Source organism: Rhincodon typus, chromosome 2, assembly GCF_021869965.1.
Source record: "Rhincodon typus isolate 14 chromosome 2, sRhiTyp1.1, whole genome shotgun sequence".
Taxonomy (NCBI): domain Eukaryota; kingdom Metazoa; phylum Chordata; class Chondrichthyes; order Orectolobiformes; family Rhincodontidae; genus Rhincodon; species Rhincodon typus.
Window position 1 is genome coordinate 2,180,635 of NC_063333.1, and position 12,023 is coordinate 2,192,657.

Genomic DNA, 12,023 nt, shown 5'->3' on the forward strand with positions numbered 1-12,023 from the left:
TCCAGGCACCCACCACCCTCTGCGTAAAGAACATTCCATACATATCTCCCTTAAACTTTTCCCCTCTCACCTTGAAATCATGACCCCTAGTAATTGAGGCCCCCACTCTGGGAAAAAGCTTCTTGCTATCCACCCTGTCTATACCTCTCATGATTTTGTAGACCTCAATCAGGTCCCCCCTCAACCTCCGTCTTTCTAATGTAAATAATCCTAATCTACTCAACCTCTCTTCATAGCTAGCGTCCTCCATACCAGGCAACATCCTGGTGAACCTCCTCTGCACCCTCTCCAAAGCATCCACATCGTTTTGGTAATGTGGCGACCAGAACTGTACACAGTATTCCAAATGTGGTCGAAGTAAAGTCCTACACAACTGTAACATGACCTGCCAACTCTTGTACTCAATACCCCGTCCGATGAGTGAAAGCATGCCGTATGCCTTCTTGACCACTCTATCCACCTGCGTTGCCACCTTCAGGGTACAATGGACCTGAACACCCAGATCTCTTTGTGCATCAATTTTCCCCAGGGCTTTTCCATTTACCACAAAGTTCGCTCTTAAATTGGATCTTCCAAAATGCATCACCTCGCATTTGCCTGGATTGAACTCCATCTGCCATTTCTCCGCCCAACTCTCCAATCTATCTATATTCTACTGCATTCTCTGACAGTCCCTTCACTATCTGCTTCTCCACCAATCTTAGTGTCATCTGCAAACTTGCTAATCAGACCATCTAAACCTTCCTCCAGATCAACGTAAGTAAAACATCAGTAACAAGGAAATGAATAGAATTAAAGAATGAGAAATTCCCAGGACCTGATGATTTCCATCGAGGATGTTAAACAAAGAAGGGGAGCACATTGTGGACGCTCTAACTATAACCTTTCAGACTTCCCTAGATAGCGGAGTCAACTCTCTGGACTGGAGAATTGCACATTACTCTGCTTTTCAATAAGTACGAAAGAGGAAAACCAAGGAATTATGGACCAGCAGTTAGCATAACATCTGTGGTGGGGAAATTGTTCTATAATCAAGGATGGGGTAACTGAACACTTGCCCATGGATTTGAGAGCAAATTACTGACATGGCTGGGAAATTGATTGAGTGGCAGATGACAAAGTAATGGGCAGGTTCTCAAATTGGCAAGATGTGACCAGTTGTGTCCCACGAGGATCTGTATTCAGGCCTCAATTATTCACATTTTCTATTAACAAATTGGATAACAGGATAGAAAGTCATATATTCAAATTTGCTAATGCTTTCAGTCAGGCAGCATTGTAGACAGTGTAGATGACAGTCTATCAATATCCTTTTGGGCAAAACTGTGGGAGATAGAGTTCAATATAATCAAGTAAAAGTTTATTCATTTTGGTCTGAAAAAAGATAGATCAGGGTACTTTCCAGATGGTATGAAGTTAAATACAGTGAAGTCTGCAAAGATTTGAGAGTTCAGGTGTGTAGATCTTTAACATGTCACAAACAATCATGAAAGCTAATGGAATGCTGGCCTTTCTATCTAGGGGTAAGAGTACAAGGATGCAGAAGTTACACTGCAGCTATACAACACCCTGGTTAAACCCCACTTGGAGTACTGAGAGCAGGTGGTTTAAGAGATACTTTGCTTTTTTGCACAAGGTCTCAAGTGCAACAGCAGAAAGTTATGCTCGAGCTGCATAAAGAAACAGTCGTTAGACCACAGCTAGAGTACGGCATATAATGTTGGTTATATGAAAGATGTGATCACATATGTATACACATCTGTAAGTGCACAGAAAGGATTTAGACGATATTGCAAGAACTGATAATTTTAGCGATGGGGTAAGATTGGATGTGTTGGATTTGTTTTGTTTGGAACAGAGGAGGTTGTATATAGAACTTAGGGGTTTAGATAGAAAGGATAGGAAAGTTTATTTTCATTAGTAGTGAAGTCAATAACCAGGGTCCATAGATTTGAAGTAATTGGTAAGAATGATTCAAGGGGATTGGAGGAGAAAGTTCTCACCCAGAGGATGACGGAGATCTGAAGTTCACGGCCAATGGGTGCTGGAGGCAGAAACCCTCACCACATTTAAAACTCATCTCAGATTGACACTTGAAGGGCTAATCTACAGACCAAGAGTTGGAAGGTACTGTCCCCATAGCATTAGCATGGATCTCTGTCCAGTGACGTAAACCACTATAGCACGTTTGCCCCTGTAAATCTTCTCACTTTTCAAAATCAATGGGTGAATGTGCTTACCTGATATCAGACTGGCAGAGCTGACTGGGGTGCTACTGGACGACATACTCGCTGTGGAACCCATTCGCACCTGATCTTTCACGACTGGATCTGTGGAGGAGACAGATTTAAATTAAACACAACAAACATTTCCTGTCTCCATGAGCAGCAAAAGACTGCACACTCAGCACCGTTGAGCATGCCCCTCCATTCAACGAGATCATGGATGATCTACAACTTGATTCTATCCGTGTGCCTCTGTTCTACAGCCCTTCACACACCATGAAGCAAAAACAAATCAATCGATCTCAGTCTGACACTGTCAGGGGAGGCGATGGCCTAGTGGTATTATCGCTTGACTGTTAATCCAGAGACCCGGATAATGTTCTGGGAACCTGGGTTCAAATCCCGCCATGGCAGATGGTGGAATTTGAATTGAATTAAAAAAAAACTGGAATTAACAATCTAATGATGACCATGCTGATTGTCGGGAAAAACCCACCTGGTTCACTAATGTCCTTTAGGGAAGGAAACTGCCATCCTTACCTGGTCTGACCTACGTGTGACTCTAGACCCACATTAATGTGGTTGACTCTGAACTGCCCTCTGGGCAATTAGGGATGGACAATAAATGCTGCCTAGCCAGTGATGTCCTCATCCCGTTAACGAATAAAGAAAAATAAAAGTCAATAGCCAGCATCACCACTTTTTGTACAGTGTTAGACAATAAAGAAATAAAACAAAAAAACTATGGTTGCTGGGAATGTGAAACAAAAACCAAAATTGCTAAAAATCAAAACTCAGCAGGTCTGGCAGCATCTGTGAAGAGAAAGCAGAGTTAACATTGAATCCAGTGTCCCTTCCTTGGAACAGGGGCAATTTTGGTTTTTGTTAAAGAGTTGTGTTCTACTCAGAATTTCTGGCAAGCATTGACAAGGTGTAAATGAGGAAGTTAAATGATGATAAGCTGTTTAGGCCCATGGTCACTAGAGTTTAGAAGAATGAGAGGAGATCTATTTGAGGTGTATAAAGATGCAAAAGGGGATTGACAAAGTAGACAAAGATGATGGTTCCTCATGTGGGGCGATCTAAAACAAGCAGTCATAGCTTTAGGATAAAGGGTAACAGATACAAAACAGAGGAGTAATGACTTCTCTGAAAAGGTCATGAATCTGTGGAATTCATTACCATAGAATGCAGTAGATATGTAACAAATTTAAGGAGATGACAGACTTTAAATTAGTCACAGGCTAAAGGATTATGAGGAGCTGGCAATTTATGGGGATAGACCTTCTGCATTCGTCTGATTGTACAGAGATTTGGACAATCTACAGCAGGCATTTCAAAGCACAGGAGTACCAGCCGTGTATTCATCAGATCCTCTAAATCCAGTGACAAGAAAGATGGCCCAATAGCAGTATCCTGTTCGAAGCCAATTCACCCAACAGTGGTGTACAAATAAACTCCAAACCAGCTCCCCAGGAGTGACGTGCAGTTCATGTGTCTGACACCAAACTCCTGAAGCAACTGCTCAACTTGGAGCTTGATCATGGCAAGAGACTCCCAGGAGGACAGTGGAAGTGCTTTTAGGGATTTCTCTAAAGCCTCCCTGAAGAGGGCAAACACCCCACTGACTCCTGGGAGACTGTGGCTTAGGAGGTCAGATGCACGAGGGATCTTGGAGTGCAAGTCCATAGCTCCCTGAAAGTGGCAACATAAGTGGATAAGGTGGTACAGAAGGCATGCAGCATGCTTACCTTCATTGGTCAGGGCACTGAATGTAAAAATTGGCAAGGCATGTTGCAGCTGCATAAAACTTTGGTCAGGCCACATTTAGAGTATGTACGCATTTCTGGTTGTCTCACTACCTGAAGGATGTGGAGGCTTTGGAGAGAGTGCTGAAGAGGTTTACCAGGATGTTGCTTGTATTGGAGTGTATTAGCTATAACAGGAGGCTAGAGGTTTATGCTACAGTGTCAAAGGCTGAAAGGTGACCTGAAAGAAGTTTTCAAAATTATGAAGGGCGTGGATAGGGTGGATAGTCGGACTCTATTTGAAGGGAAAAGTTTAAAGGAGATATGCGAGGAAAGTTTTTTTAAAACACAGACAGAGGTAGGCACCTCAAACACGCTGCCAGGGAATGTGGTAGACGCAGATATGTTAGCAAAGTTTAAAGAGACATTTTGGAGACAGTAATGACTGCATTTGCTGGAAGCTTGAGTCAATACACGTGAAGCTGGAAAAGCACAGAAGGTCAGACAGCATCCAAGAAGCAGGAAAGTAAATGTTTTGGGCCGAAACCCTTCGTCAGGATTTTGTAAAGACATTTTGACAGATGTATGAACAGGCAGAGAATAGAGGGATACGGACCATGTGCAGGCACATGGGACTAGTTTAGATGGGCATCATGGTTGGCACAGACATGGTAGGCCGAAGGGTCTGCTCCTGTGCTGTACAGTTCTATGTTCTAATAACAAAAATGAAAAACATTTGCTCGGGAAGGCACTGAACACATTTGGCAGGCATGTACACATCGGAAGCTGTGGTGTTGGAGAGAGCGAGCGCACAAACCTCCAAACCACCAATTTACTTAACTGCACAAACACCATCTGCCCTACATAGAGCACAGTCTGCAAATGATACATTAGACTCAGCAGGTTGAAAGATAACTTTTATTTTTCTAGTCTGTGAGTTATAATGAGAGAAGTTCCTGCTTTAAACAAAAGAAATAATGGAAGTTGGTATTTGCATTTCTGTTGATAAATTGTAAAAAAGGGTACAATATATTAATGGTTTAGGTGAAGGACCTAAATGTAATATCTGCATGTTTGCACTTGACACAAACCTGGCTGGGAGGGTGAGCTGTGAGGAGGATGCAGAAATGCTTCAGTAAAATTTGGATAAGTTGAGTGAGTGAGCAAATACATGGCAGGTGCAGTATAACATGGATAAATGTGACATTATCCACTTTGACGGTAAAAACAGAAAGGTGGATTATCAGAATGGTGACAGATTGGGAAAGAGGGAAAATACAGCGACCCCTCCATGTCTTTATACAACCATTTGTTGAAGATAAACATGCAATTACAGTTGGCAGTTAAGGCAGCAAATGGTATGTTGAGGATTCGAGTACGGGACCAGGGATGTCTTAGTGAGACCACACCGGGAGTACTATGTGCGGTTCTGATCTCCTTATCTGAGGATAGTTCTGCCTATGGAGGGGGTGAAGCAGATGTTTACTAGACTGTTTCCTGGGATGGTAGGACTGATGTACAAAGAGAGACTAGATCAGCTCAGACTATGTTCACTGGAGTTTGGATGAATGACGGGGTATTTGATAGAAACATAAAATTCTAACAGGACTAGACAGGGTGAATACAAGGAGGATGCTCCCGATGACTAGGAGGACCACAGTGAGGGGACCACAGTCTAGGGATACAAAGTAGGCCATTTAGGACTGGGATGAGGAGAAATTTGTCTTGGTGAGCCTGTGGAATTCTCTGCCACAGAACGCAGTTGATGCCAAAACATTGAATGTTTTCAAGGAAGAGTCAGATGTAATTGTTAGGGCTAAAGGGAGAAAACGTGAACAGCGTTCGGAGTAGGATTATCAGCTTTGATCATATTGTATCTCAGAGCAGGCTCGAAAGGTCGAATGGCTTACTGCTGCTCCTATTTTCTACATATTTGTGTGTCTATAATTCTAAAGCTCAAAAATACACTGGTGGTACAGTCATAGAGTTATACAGTACCCTTCTGTCCAATTCACCCACACCAACCAGACATCCCAATCTGACCAGGTCCCATTTGCCAGCATTTGGCTCATATCACCCTTCCTAGTCATGTACCCATCCAGATGCTCTTTAAAATGTTGTAATTGTACCAGCCTTGACCACTTCCTCTGGCAGGTCATTCCATACACACACCACCCTCTGTGTGAAAAAGTTGCCCCTTAAGTCCGTTTGCCCCTCTCACCTTAAACCTATGCCCTCTAGTTTTGGACTTCCCCCCCACCCCAGGGAAAAGACCTTGGATAGGGTGAATAGCCATGCCCCTCATGATTTTATAAAATGTCTATAAGGTCACCCCTCAGCCTCTGACGTGCCAGGGTAAAAAGCCCCAGCCTCCTCGACCTCTTGCTATAATTCAAACCCTCCAGTCCTGGCAACATCCTTGTAAATATTTTATGCACCCTCTCAAGTTTAACAACATTCTTTCTATGGAAGATCGACCAGATTTGTAAGCAGTATTCTAAAAGGGGCCTCACCAATGCCTTGCATAGCCACAACATGACATTCCAACTCCTATACTCGATGTTCTGATCAACAAAGTCAAGCGTGCCAAATGCCTTGTTCACTTCCCTGTCTATCTGCAACTCCATTTTTAAGGAACTATGTACCTGTACCCTTAGGTCTCTTTGTTCAGCAACACTCCCCAGGGCCCTACCATTAACTGTACGAGTCCTGCCCTGGTTTGCCTTGCCAAAATGCAGTACCTCACATTTATTTAGTCTTTCAATATTCTGATGACTGAGGCAGATAGATTATTGATAAGCAAAGGGTGAAAGGTCAGGATGGGCAGGAATGCAAAATATTCAGATCAATCAGGATTTTACTGAATGGTGGAGCTCGCTCAAGGGAAGGTATGGGCTACTCTTGGTCCTAATTCGTACACTCTTAAGTGTCTGCTCATTTGGAAAGTATAATGAACTGTATGGCCTTCTACACTGTCCCAATTTGGTAACTGAATAAATTCAAGGCTGAGTTGGACAGATTTTTAACAGATGAATGAGCGAAGGGTCGCATTGGGCAGACAGAAAGTAGAGCTCTGACTAATGAGATCAGCCATGATCTTATGAAATGGCAGAGCAGATATGAAGGGATAAAGGACCTAATCCAGCTCCACGGATCTCGGTTTGTAATGGGTGTGCAGGGGGCACAGCGATCAGTACTTGTCTGATTAAGTCATTAAAAGGTGGCAGGACTAGTGATTAGCAAAGCACACAATAACCTAGACTTTATTAATAGAGACACAGAGTCCAAGAGAAAGGCAGCTATATTAAATTTATATCAGACACTGCTCAGCCCTCAACCGAGTAGTATCCAGTGCTGGGTGCTGCACTTTAGCAAGGACATAAACACTTTGGAGAAGGAGCAGCAGAGATTTATGAAAATGGCTCCAGGGATGAGGAATTTCACTGGTCGATTTATATGGGAGAAGTCCGGACTGTTCTCCTAGCAGAGGAGATTTAATCAAATAATTTAAAATCGTCGGCGGCTGGGTAGAACAGATTGGACAGAAACTGTTCCCATTCATGCCAAAATAACGCAGGAAGGGGCACAGGTTTAATATAATTGGTTAAAGAAAGCAAAAGCGATGAACAAAAGCTTTGTCACACTGAGTGGTGAAGGTCTGGAATGCTCTGCCTTAGAGTGTAGTAGAGGCGGGTTCAATCAACACTTTCAGAAAGGGGTTCAACAGGCAACGGGGAGACAGCAGGAAAATAGCACTGAGTAACATGCTCAGAGAGATGGTGCAGACATGATGGGCCTCCTTCTCAGATTCTGTTAATTCCCCCTCCACTTGGGATAGCTTTGTGGTCTGTCAAACTTTTGTTCAATCCGAGAACATTTATTCAAAACTGATACTGCTTCCTGATCTTTGCTATGGTCACACAACTGGCAAAATAAGGATAAACACCTGATACCTTCACTGAGTAGGAAGACAGATCTCAGGATTAATCCTACCCAGTCACCATTTTGGACCGTATCCCATCACACTCCCACCCTCCATCTCACCAATCCTCCACCCGTCACACGGTGAGCTTCCAGTTACAGTTGCTCTACATATTATTTTCTGACTGGAGCCTGGTCCAAGATCTATGTGCAGCAGCAACATACACAACCAGAAGGCAATCCTGAGAACAGCATCGGCTTCTGAGAACCCTCAGAGTAGCTGCACAGTTTAGAGAGAACGCTAGCTGCTCTAAGCAAGGAAGAGACACTCATATGCCATTTACTTAGTGCCACTTCTCCCTGGAACCCTGCACTTTGTTCCTTTTCAGATTATTATCCAATTCCCTCAGAAAACCTTGATCGAACTGGTTTCTTCTGCCAATTGCCTTAAATCTGTGTTCTCTGGTTCTTGATTGGTAGGTTGAGGTTGATGTTGATAAGACACTGGGACATGAAGGGATAGAACAGGAAAGTGGAGGTTAGGGTTGTAAAATCAGTCATGATCTTCCTGAATGATACAGCAGACTCGAGGAACAGTACCCTCTAACCCTGCACCCTGTGATGCTTTACAATGCAACAAGGATTTAGGAGGAGAACTGGGTCCACTTCAAGACTCAAACCAGCAACAAGCAACAAAACCACAGCAAGTGAGCAAATGTCAGAGACAGACAGTCGTGGATTCCAGCTTTTTCCTCGTATTTCATCCCCCCCACAGATGCACAATGTTACTGTCCTCCCCCCACTCAGCCCTGTTCGATTTTGGGGGGTGACATACAGAAGTAGGGATGTTCCATGGCCTCTCTCGCCGTAAGCCGTGCTTGGTGGTCATAACGGAGTAACTTGTCCAAGAAGTCCAGAGCCTCTGAACTGATCAAGTGCTGGTTTTCACTGTGCACAAAACGTTCCCACCTCTTCCGGGAATGCCTGGAGATGAAAGGGGATGACACTGGTTAACAGGTATTGGCAGAACAACCTTGTAGAGGCAGACCTACACTCTTGGGGTCATTTGCATTGTGACCAAAAGGTGCTACATAAATTTAAGTTCCTTCTGTGGGGGCACTGACTCTGAGTGAGGCACCTGGGTTAAAATGTTCGACCTTGCTGTGCCAGCTTTGTTCATCTCATATCCAAGTTATTCTGAGGAGCAGACACTGCAACCAGCTTGCACACAACAAGGTTGCAGGAGCACCATGAGTGCAGTCAGAGCACAGTGTGGTGATATGCAACTGGTCAATCTATTTTTGATAGCATTATTACAGGAAGAATGCAACTGAGGGAGGGAATTACTACAAGAGGCATAGATAAGGTAGAGAGCTAACAGTCTTTCCCCACGTTAGGGGAGTCTAAAACTACAGCGCGTAGGTTTAAGGTGGGACAGGCAAGGTACAAAAGGATCCAGAGGAGCAATCTTTTCACACAGAGGGTGGTGAGTGTCTGGATCGGGCTGCCAGAGATAGTGGTGGAAGCGTGTACAATTTCATCAATAAGAAACAGTTAGACAGGTACATGGATGGGATGGGTATGGAGAGATATGGACCAAACACAGGCAAATGGGATTAGTTTAATTGTGAAAGTTGGGCAGCATGGACAAGTTGGGCCAAAAGGGACTGGTTCCACACTGTAGACCTCTAAAACTATACTACAGCGTGATCTTCAACCTGAACTGAAAGACAGTTGCAGCATCTCATCTGAAGGACAGAGTCTAGACTTAAAGCCAGGAATAAGTATTGTACATAAACCACCTAATCAGAGAAGACTCTGTCAAGACCTAAGCCAAATTAACAAACAGACCTGCTCATGAGCGGTGTTTAGAGGGTGAATGATCAAAAATTTGGTTCAAATATGCTCCCCCACCTTTAAGCAGCATAGCACACCAGAAGGGCTGAATGGCCTTATCCCTGCGTTGTACACCAGGCCTGTTTTCTTACTACTACATCTGTACTCTTCTAACAGCTCAGCATCACCACCAAGAGGTGCACTGCGGCACTGCATTAATTTGCAGCACAGCCACAAGTTTGAGATCAAACATTCAGGCTATAAAGTAGGAGGTTGACTTATATATGAGAAATGCTTTCAAGGGATGGAAATCCATGGCAGTTCTTGGGAACTGCCGATAATGACACTGTTTCAGCCGGGAGTTGCTGTTCCAGGTAATGTATTTCTAACCAAAAAACAAAGAACTGTGGATGCTGGAAATCTGAAACAAAAGCAGAAGTTGCTGGAGAAACTCAGCAGGTCTGGCAACATCTGTGGAGAGAGAAATGGTGTTAATATTTCCAGTCCAGTCACACTTAAGAGCATTCCCTTGGAGAAAGGTCACTGGACCTTAAATGTTAACTCTGCTTTCTCAACACAGATGCTGCCAGACATGAGTTTTTCCAGCAATTTCGATTTTAGCTATCTATTTCCGTCAGCTTAAATGAAGCAAAAGTGATTGTGAAAAAGACATGCAAAACCATCCCTGCCAATAGTTCCCCCAAAACCAGCACATGAAAAACAAAGAGATGGTAAGAACTGCTGGTGCTGGAATCAGCGATAACACAGTGTGGAGCTGCAGGAACACAGCAGGCCAGGCAGCATCAGAGGAACAGGAAAATTGACATTTTGGGTCAGGACCCTTCTTCAGAAAAAGCAAAGTTGTTTTTGGGCCAAAAGTAGGTGGTCAGCTTATACTATCCCTCAGGTTGACTATCACTTAAGTGTATCCAGGAACAGAAGTTTAAGTCAGGATTTCCTCTCCTTCTCAGTCCTATTCAGTGTCTCGACACCCACAGCACACATGGGGGAAAAGTACTTTTTTTTTTGCACAGAGGGTAGTGGGGACCTGGAATACACTGCCACCAGAGGTGGTAGAAGCAGACCCAATAGCAATGTTTAAGAGGCATTTAGATAGACACACAAACAGGCAGGGAATAGAGGGATACAGACCATATGCAGGCAGGTGGGATTAGTTTAAAATGGCATTATGGTTGGTGCAGACATGGTGGGCCATAGGGCCTGTTCCTGCGCTGTTCTTTCTATGTTCTGTATTGACTAGAGGCAGGAATAGGGCTGGGGATGACGCTGTCCATGCTTGGTTCCGTTAACTACATGTGACCAGCTCCCAGGAAAACAGACAGCAGCACCAGAAACTACAGGAGGTGAGGGGGACGGGTGTAGGATGGGGAAAAGAGGAGGGTTGTCTCCATGATTTCTGCTAACAGCACACAGAAACAAGGAAAGCCCCTGTAAATGCTCCCCTCCACTTTCTTCCATTGAGCTAAGGGATGTCTAAACCCCTCTTATAGTCTTGCTCCTCCCCAACTTCTGTCACTTCTTTCAGATTACAACCCTCTGAGATTCTTGTGTATTTAAGTAGGGAGGGTCTTGCTAAATCTATACAGGTCACTAGTCAGACTACAGCTGGAATCCTGGGAACAGTTTTGGGCCTTTATCAAACAAAAGATACAATGGCTTTGGAGGCAGTCCAGAGAAGGTGCACTAGGTTGATCCCAGGAATGGAGGGACTATTTTGTGAGGAGTTGTGCTGAGTGCGCCAGTACCTGTGAAAATTTAGAAAATTAAGCGCGACTTTATTGAAACATAAAATTATATTAAAGGGACTTGACATGTGAAGAAGTTGTTTCCCCTTGTGGTAGAGTCTAGGACCAGAGGGCATTATCTCAGAATAAGAGATCGCCCATTTATGACAGAGATGAGGAGGAATTTCTTCTCTCTGAATCTGTGAAATTCTATATGGCAGAGGGCTATCCAGGCTGGGTCATCACATATATTCAAGGCTTAGATGGACAGATTTTCATTCCGTAAGGGAAAGTGGAGTTGAGTATTATTAGATCAGCCATGATCTCACTGAATGGCCTACTTCTACTCTTAAATGTTATGGTCTGGATCCTTCCATGGGCCCCCTCTCTCTTCTCCTTTACAAATCATCATGAAACCTGCCTTTTTAACCAGGCTTTTGGACACCCATTCCAATACCTCCATTTTGGGCTCAATGTTGAATTTTTGTTTACTAACACCCTTACAATTGGAAATATTTTTTACTGGATTAAAGGCACAACATAAATAC

General features: G+C 43.8%; 1 protein-coding gene across 5 annotated transcripts in view; it reads right to left on the minus strand.

Moving 5' to 3' along the window:
• The window catches only part of zgc:86598 (STKc_CK2_alpha domain-containing protein), a 79,118-nt gene that overhangs the window by 5,325 nt on the left and 61,770 nt on the right, over positions 1 to 12,023 (minus strand). For all 5 annotated transcript variants that reach the window (XM_048612890.1, XM_048612895.1, XM_048612908.1 and 2 more), the window contains 2 exons: positions 8,730 to 8,878; positions 2,241 to 2,330 (listed from right to left, as the gene is read on the minus strand). In XM_048612890.1, coding sequence (XP_048468847.1) covers positions 2,241 to 2,330; positions 8,730 to 8,878 — 239 coding nt within the window. The remainder of the gene's footprint in view (positions 1 to 2,240; positions 2,331 to 8,729; positions 8,879 to 12,023) is intronic.